Genomic DNA, 9,337 nt, shown 5'->3' on the forward strand with positions numbered 1-9,337 from the left:
AAAAATATAACCCAATAAAAATGTCAAAGGATCTGAATAAACGTCCCTCTAATGTCTAATTAGAGACATCACTTTAATTGTCTAACAAGTGACTATTAGTATATAAAATATGCTTATAACATTTTTTAGCCATCAGATAAATGCAAATCAAAACCACAATGATAGAACTTCTCATGCCCTCAAAAAAAAAAAAAAAGTCACTGCCATTGAGTCGAGTCTGACTCACAGTGACCCTCTTTGGGTTTCTAAGGCTGTAAATATTTAAGGAAGCAGACTGCCTCATCTTTTTTCAGCAGAGTGGCTGGTGAGTTCAAACCACTTATCTTTAAGGTCAACTGTCTTAACCACTACGCTACCAGAGCTCCTCAGAAGGTGTCTAGTCTGCAATTAATTACTAATATTTAACTACCAATCTACACAACATTTCCAATGAAAAATCTCCCCTACTATTAGAAGTTTTCAATATTCACACTACAACAATATGTTTAAGGCATGGAACATCACTTGTCTTCTAAGAGGAGAGTATGGAAAGGTAGATGAGGATGGAGGTCCTAGGAAAATAACTATATTTAGAAGAAAGTAGGAAGATAGGAAGACCAAAATGTAAATAAAAAGGGAAGAACATTGCAAGCAGCAAGAACAGTAGCAGGGCTGCCTTCCTAGATTATTGGAGCTGGGCTTCTGAGGACAAGGCAAGAAGAGTAAGCTGAAGTTGTGTCAGCATGGAGAAAAGAAAAGTCACAAAATAAAAAAGAAATTGGTGTAAAAATAATGGAGAATGGTCTTAACAGTGCTGGGATGCATCCACCACTGCTATTATGTGAACCTGGGGGTTGGGAAAATTTTCTAGCCCAGTCCAGCTGGAGGTCCTTTGTTACCTTTCATAGGTGAGGTGATCACTTACCAATGGAACATACCAGAGAGATCTGGCCCTGGACCCAATGACTCTGCATGTGTCTCCTGGATCTATTATTCTGCAGTGGATCCCATCAAGGTAAAGACAAAATGGGCTGCCTGGAGGTGAGTGTCAGAGACAGGGAAGCAGTCTGATAAGAAGAAACTATTAAACAAATATAATAAGATATCCAGACTAAAGTGTATTTGAATAGTCAAGAAGAGGATTGAAGAGCGAAGGTAGCTGCAGATATTTCTTACCTGAAGATTTTCTTCCTTACTTCTTCTTGGATATCCTAGTGCAATATACTCTCAACTACAAAGCCTCATATTGGATGTCAGGAGATTGGGGTTCTAACTTTAATTTCTGCTTTCAGACAAGTCACTCTGCCTCTTTTGCCTCTTCTAGCTATGCATTCACAGCCAGCCAATCAGCAATCATTTATTAAGTGGTTACTACATTTTAGACATTTTCTTTGGTGCTTTGGTGAATACAAATGTATGAGTATGGTCTATTTGGGGAAAACAGGTGAATATACCAAAATATTAACAGCTCTATAAAAAATCTAGTAAAAGTGCTATTAGGGTCAATAGGAGAGTGGTTACTTAGAGGAGGGGATTGAGGCAGGGAAGATCAAAGAGGCATCTGAATGCAAGGTACATGTCCTCGGGGTCTTGAAAGCAGAATAGCAATGTGACAGGCAAATAAGGGATATGGTGGAGTGGAAGGCATTATAGGCAGAGGAAATAGAAAGAGAAAAGACACCAGATTGTGAGAGCACTTGATGTGTTTGGAAATCAATTAATAGTCTAATCTAACTAAAGTATAAATTAGATAATCTATCTTACCTCTGTCCTAAATAGTTGTGAGAATGAATTAAGATTACATAGTAGAGGTGCTGGGAGTCTTTAAGTGGTGCAAAATGTTAATGCACTAGTCTGCTAACTGAAAAGTTGGAAGTTTGAGTCCAGCCAAGATGCTCCTTATAAGAGAAGTCCGATTACAAAAATCAGCCGCTAAAAACCGTATGAATTAGCCAAAACCAAACAATTTAAGGGAATAAGTTGCTGGGCATGGTGGCTCAAGACCATAGTCCCACTTGGGGGACACTAAAGTCAACTGTCATAATATAGTCCACAAAGACAATATTCTACCTTCTACTTTGGTGAATAGCCACTGAGGTCTCAAAACATGTAAATGGCCATCTAAGACACAACTATTAATCTCTCCCCTTATGGAGCAAGGAAGAGTGAAGGAAATCAAAGACACAAGAAAACAGTTAGTTTAAAAGACTAATGGACAATGTGAACCTTAGCCCCCCATGACCCTGAGACCAGAAAAACTAGATGGTGCCTGACTACCACTGCTGACCACTCTGAAATGGATTACAATAGGAAGTCCCAAATAGAATATGAAAAAAATTTGGAAAAAAACTCAAAATCATGAGAAAACAGGCTTGCTTGTCTCTTACAGACTAGTGAAACCCACAAGACTATAGCCCTTACACATCCTTCAAGCCATGGTTCAACTTTCAAACAAATGCCAGACAGGCCTATAAGGTGAACAATAATACCAAGGAGGTAAACGCTATTAGAATAATCAACAACAGGAGATCACAGGGGCAGACTTTGCCCAGAGATAAAGCTAAGAAGGCAGAAAGGAAAGAACGACGAAGGGAAATGGTAAACACCAGGAAGAAGTGGGAAAAGTGTTTTTACATTGTGCAGATTGCAATCAATGTCATAAAACAAAATGTGTATGAATCTTTGAATGGAAAACCAGTTTGAGGTGTAAATTTTCACCCAAATCAAAATAATAATAATAATAATAATAAAAAGAAAACACTATGGAACAGTTCTACTCTGACACAAATGGGATTGTCATGAGTTGCAATCTGATTTTTGGAATATATTTAAAAAAAAAGAAAAAACAAAAAACACCTCACTGCTGTTGAGCTGGATCCAACTCTTAGAAACCCATTCTTGGGTTTTCAAGGCAGTGTCACTATGGAAGTAGATTGCCCAAACTTCCTTCTGAGGAGTGACTGGTGGGTTTGAACTACCAGCCTTCTGGTTAGCAGTCACATGCCTTTGGAATATAGGTGCTTATAAATGTAAGACATTACAATGAAGTACTGATGGGGGTTCAGTAGACTTCAACAGGAGATTGGCTTTCTGAAGAGCACTACAAACCAGGGGACAACAAGCACATTTCTTCTGCTCTCCTTTCCTCTTTCCTTCAGGACATGTATAGTGGCCTGGTGGGACCCTTGGCCATCTGCCGAAGGGGCATCCTGGGGCCCAATGGAAGACGGAGTGATGTGGACCGAGAGTTTGCCTTGTTGTTCTTGATCTTTGATGAGAACCAGTCATGGTATCTGGAGGAGAATGTGGCAACTCATGGGCCTCAAGAGCCAGGTCATGTCAACCTACAGGATGAGACTTTCTTGGAGAGCAATAAAATGCATGGTTTGTAGACAAGAATTTATCCCTATTCCAAAGAAGTCCCCACTGGTTGGTTGGAGGGATTGTCCGATAGATCCACCACTATCTATGGAAGCACAAATTCCAGAGAGAATGGGAAAGTTGAAAGGTGGAATGGAATGAGGGTGATCTAGTACTCCAATATATTCATCTTCTTAGATTCTAGCATGAACTCTGTCCCAAAGTGTCTCCAGAATTCATGGGCTATTCAGCAGTAAGCTAGCTCTCTCCTGAAACATACATGTCTATATTTAGCTGCTGCAGGCAGCCCAGTTACTAGATTCTCATTTCTGTGAACATATCCATGCATCAGAACCTCTATGAAGTCTCAATTTTTTGAAGAAATGTTTCCTACTATTGCACATTTATATACATATATAAAATATGTGGTTCACATTAGATCAGATGCTGATAAAGCAGGAAGCTGATTCTGGAAATGTGCTGTGGTGGTGCCAGCAAAGTTTAATATAATAGAGAAGATAGGCATTTTTGAGCCTCAATGTACCTAGTGAGGTGGCTATTTACGTCCTCTCCGTTTCAAATGCCTTTCGAGTATAGGTACTTATAAATGTAAGACATTGCAATGAAGTGCTCACGGGGGCTAAGTAGGCTTTGATATGAGATTGGCTTTCTGAAGAGTACTAAAAACCAGGGGACAACAAGCACATTTCTTCTGCTCTCCTTTCCTCTTTCCTTCAGGACATGTATAGAGTTTAGTTTCTCATTAAGATCTTATTTCTTCACAATTCTGGATGCAGGATTTGCTTTATCAATGAACCCCAACATTCTTTTAATCTGTTTTTAAAACAAAAGTTCCATTTACTGGTAAAATAATTAGAAGAGAGAGCCACAGGCTAGAGTATGTGTTTATAGTAGATACAAGGAAGAACTTTTTTTATGCCTGAATGGATTTTGGAGGTAAAATTTGCATCCAAGGCTTCCCTTGTTCTAAATGTCTGTGTAGCATTTCTAAAACAAGAGAAAGTCTCAAATATGATGGACAGCTTAAGTGCAGTTGAACATATGAAATGACCTCTCATCATCCCTTCTAGCCCAATATTATTTTAATCTGAGGATAAAGTGTTGCTTTCATAGTTATTCTAATAGAACTCAAAAGTAGTGTTTCACTGTCCCATTAGAAAATAGATTTCAGCTATTTGCCATGATGGGAAGATGGATGATTAACATTAAAACAGATGTTTCATAAACTTCACAGGGTGAACTTTTAATTCCTATAAAATTGGAAATATAAATGGCTTAGGACAGATAGGGAATTTGAACACAATTAGGTACTGCCAATGCTTACTTCCATCTGTTTGTTCATGTACCCATTCACCCCAAATCTTCAGGTATCAGGCCATCTACCTATCCAGCCAACAGGTATCAGTCCTTTCTGAGTGCTAGAAATGGAGATAAAATTGAAATATTGTTGGGGTCTTGTGGGTGGGGGATACATAATATCTTTCTCTTCCTTTCCTGAGTCCTAAAGCAATTGATAAGGAGACAGAGATGCTTGAGCTAAAATGACAGCTTTGTTACTGAGAAGGCTTATTGGAAAACTGAATTTAATTCTGAAACAAAATGGGTTTTCTCATACTATATGCAACAAATAGATTTTTCTGTCCTGTTATTGACACAGAAAACAATAGGCCTCCCCTTGTTCAGGGACAAAATCTTTCTTGCAATGAAAGAATAAATCAGTGTGCATCACTTTCTGTGGTCAGATAGATCCAGGGGAAAGAAAATCTAGAAGGGGCTGAGTTGAGCATGTTTAGTGCCTTCTCTCAAATTCACAAGTTGGTGGGGATATATATAGAGAGAGAAGCTGGAAACGTTCCCTTCATTATTTCTCCTCTTGGGGAGTAGAGTGGAAATGACTTTCTCTCTAAGAGAACATGATGACTGGGAGGAGTGTTCTAGGTAAGTCCTGGCAGTATGAATGAACATGGCAATAAGTAATTTGGTGTTCTAAAGCGTAATATGTGGCCTTGGAAGAAGTCAATGATGATGTCCGTACATTAATATCACTATGTATTTTAAGAAGGTAGCAAGTTTTTTTGAACACTTTTTTGTAGGCTCAGGATCTGCTGGGCATTCTGAGGAAAATAAAGAAACTACAGTACTGTAAAGGAGCTCTGGTGGTGTAATGCCTAAGGCATTTAACTGCTAACTAGAAGGTTGGTGATTCAAACCCACCAGCCACTCTGCAGAAGGAAGACTGGGCAATCTACTTCCATAAAGATTTACCACCTCAGAAACTCAAAGGGGGTCGCTATGAGTCAGAATCAACTCAATAGCAGTGATTTTTTTCTTTTTTCTTTAATAGTCCTATAGTATATTCATTCACTTCCTGCTTAGAGAAGATTACCATCTAGTTGGAGATATGAGTTTCTACACATTAAAATATAGCTAAATGCAATTTCTACTGAATTTCAAGAGTGGTACAACATTGTTGGATGAGTTCAGAGGTGGAAGAGAATAAAGAGAATGAGAGATATGGATAGGAGATACAAAATTAGGAAATCCTTCATAAGGAAGGTGAAAGCTTGACTAGGCTTTGAAAAGATAGTTTAGATGGGACAGGGTTTCTGGGAGGGAAGCTCATAAACATGAATGTGGACACAGATAACATTCAGGGGCCATAAGGGACATGGAGAATGGATCACCCTGATTGGAATAAATATGTTGGGTAGTGGTATATGAGTCTGGGAAGGTGGTTTGGAGCTACATTTAGAAGGACCTTGTTAACTAGACTAAGAAAACTGGAAACTGACTTTTGGTCAGGACGGAGCTATTAAATATTTTAAGCAGCAGAGTGACATGGTAAGATTAGCTGTTTAGGAAGATTACTCTGACAACTCCAATCTGTCACTGGCACTATAGCATTAGGAAGATATATTAGAAGGGAGAGGGCAGATGAAATAGAGATCAGACAATTTAAGAGGCCACTGTTATCATGAGAAATGATAGGAACTAGATCTGGAACAGTGGAAATAGAGGACCAAAAGAAAATATGTAAGAGAATTTTTTTCTCGCTCTCTTTTTACAGCCATCAATGGTAAGCTCTATGCCAACCTCAGAGGTCTTACCATGTACCAAGGAGAACAAGTGGCCTGGTACATGCTGGCCATGGGCCAAGATATTGACCTACACACAGTCCACTTCCATGCAGAGAGCTTCCTCTATCAGGTGAGCTGAAAAGGAGACCTAATTCATCAGAAATGATTAGAGGAAAGTCTTCACAACCATTGAGGAAGAAAGGAATAGCATGGAATGGGTTGATAAGGAGTTAAAAGTAGTATAGTACATGAAAATTGAGTTGTGAATTGTAGACTGATGGTATATCTCTGGATCAGTTACTTCACATCAGGCATTAGCTTTCTCTTAAGCTAAAGGAAGAAGAGTGACCAATTTTTGTGGTAAAAAGATTGAAGTAATCTAAGTAATTGAGTCTCAGTCAAGGATTTCAGACTTAGTGGACAGTTATTTCAAGAGTAAAGGATTTCAGAGTGGCATCTCAGAATCTCTGAAAGTCCTTAATTTATTATTATAAGAGCTTCAGTTCAGGAGCTACATGGAACAAGATGTAGATTTTGAAGCAAATTTAGTCTTAGGAAAAAGAAGGAATATTTGGAGGCATTTATATAAACGTAGAAATCTAGAAGTACTGATAAACTTGATGGCAAGGAGGAAAAATTAAGTTGAAACAATTTCCTTAGGAAATACTATGTGGCTTCTTCCTACAGGTCAAAGCTTGATTCAAATTCTCTGATTAGTTTTGAGCTCCACAGATGAAAGTTGGGTGTCTTTTATTTTGGGAAGCTTTAAGAAAAATAGGAAAGGTTTGAGGGAAAGATGGCAGAATAGGCAGAAAGACTGCACAGACCCTCTTCAACAAAGAAAAGGGGAACAAATTAACACAGATACAGAAGATAATCCTGGACCCCTGAGCCTTGAAGGGAAGTATATAGAAGTGGATTATACTCCAACTAGCAGAAGAATTTGCATGAAAACACCAAAAAAGGATACATCTGGAGCTGTGATCTGGCAGTGATCCTGATGGCACAGACAGCTTGGATATTGCTGAGTGGTGGTAGGACCTAAGAATTAACCTAAAAATAGGCCCTACTAGCCAGGGACTGCATGAAGGACTGCTCTGGCTGTTGGGGAATAAAAGGGGAAGCAACGAAGAGGAAGGTGGGCTAAGCTGTGGAATTTTGCTAGTCTGGAGGGCACAGCCATTTAGAATGTTTACAAGTTGCATGACCATTTTGGATATTTAAAGTGACAATGTTCTCACCGATTCCAGGGACTTAAGAACAGGCTCCACTTGCCAGGAACCCCAAAGACATTCCGGACATAATGACTGGAAAGATGTAACATTCCCTTTGTTACTCTTATACCCCACATCCTCTTGGTGAAGATGGCCATCCCTCACTCCCACCCACTTTCTGGACCGGCAAGAATTCCATCCAGTCTGTGTGCTAGGACGGAACCTGGGTGCCCTGCCCCACCCTGCCCTGATTTTTTTTTTCTTTTTCCTGTTTTTTAGTTTGTTTTAAAACTGCTATTATTATATTACTTTAGACTTTTTTACTATTATTCTTTATTCTTCCCTTCCCATGTTCTAGTTTACAGATTTTTTTCTTTTCCCTGTTCCTGGTTGCATTTTGTTTTCCTTTCTCATGGTTAACCCCGTTTCTTGTTTTTCTTTTTGCATTTTTCCCATTTTTTTCTTCATTATTCTCCTTCTCTACCTTTTTTTCTCTTATTCCCTCTCCCAAGATATTGCAGGTTTTTTCTTTCTTCTTCTTTTTTCTTTTTTGGTTACTGTTCTTGTGATTACATAGTGTATTTTTTGTCCATTTACATTTACTGTTTTGATTGTTATTCAGTTGTTATTTTTGTCTAAATTATTGGAAGACAGCAAAATTCCCAATATGACACAACAACACCCACAACTCCTGCAGCTACACTAACTGAGTGAGAGCCACCACTTCCTTCTCCACCAATGGGCCAATAATAAACAACCACCTAGAAAACTCACCATGACTCACTCATGGCTGCTCTTCACAGTTAACAGAGACCTAAACACAACAATGACACAATGTCTCACAGACAACAGACCATCACAGCACACACAAAGAAGAAAGATAAAGTGGTAGAAACAAGGGAGCAGAATACAGATCCAGAACAAATCCCTGAGGAATAAGCAGCATTGGAATTCTCTGATAAGGAATTCAAAAGAATTTTTAGGTATCATCAAAGGATTGAGAGACAGACCAAGGAGAACACAGACAAAACCTTAGATGAATTTTGGAAGAAAATACAAGAACAAAATGACAAAATAAATGAAAAATTAGAAATGATTCTAAATCCACAGATAGAAATCCGTAAGATTAATTCTAAATTGTCAGAATTAGATAACACATTGAAAGGGCAGAGGAGTAAAATTGATGCAATGGAAGATAGAATTAATGAAACTGAAGACAAATACCTGAATACTTCTTTGGAAAGGGATCAAGCAGAAAAAAGATCAAAACAAAATGAACAAAGCCTAAGGTTCATGTAGGATACCATCAGAAGGAATAACCTACATGTCATTGGAATTCCAGAACAGGAAGAGAAAAATAAAACCACTGAGAAAATTGTCCAAGATTTGTTGGAAGAGAACTTCCCTGACATGATGAAAGATGAGAATATATCAATTCAGGAATTCCAATGAAAACCAAACAGGATAGATGCCAAAAGAAAATCACCCAGACATATCACCATCAAACTGATCAAAATGAAAGACAAAGAATGGATCATGAAAGGAGCATGAGAAAACTAAAAGTTACTTACAAAGGACAGCCAGTAAGAATAAGCTCTGATTTCTCAGCAGAAACCATGCAAGAGAGAAGGCAATGGGATGGTATATATAAAACCCTGAAAGAGAAATTTTTTCAACCAAGAATTA

The 9,337-nt window shown here is 38.4% G+C and overlaps 1 protein-coding gene across 1 annotated transcript in view; it reads left to right on the forward strand.

Annotated features, from left to right (window-relative positions):
* Positions 1 to 9,337, forward strand: part of HEPH (hephaestin) — a 163,184-nt gene that overhangs the window by 117,785 nt on the left and 36,062 nt on the right. The window contains exons 10-12 of the mRNA XM_007958932.1: positions 888 to 994; positions 3,138 to 3,363; positions 6,428 to 6,567. Coding sequence (XP_007957123.1) covers positions 888 to 994; positions 3,138 to 3,363; positions 6,428 to 6,567 — 473 coding nt within the window. The remainder of the gene's footprint in view (positions 1 to 887; positions 995 to 3,137; positions 3,364 to 6,427; positions 6,568 to 9,337) is intronic.

The sequence above is a fragment of the Orycteropus afer genome, unplaced genomic scaffold, assembly GCF_000298275.1.
Source record: "Orycteropus afer afer isolate SDZICR_OR568_19922 unplaced genomic scaffold, OryAfe1.0 scaffold01219, whole genome shotgun sequence".
Taxonomy (NCBI): Eukaryota; Metazoa; Chordata; class Mammalia; order Tubulidentata; family Orycteropodidae; genus Orycteropus; species Orycteropus afer.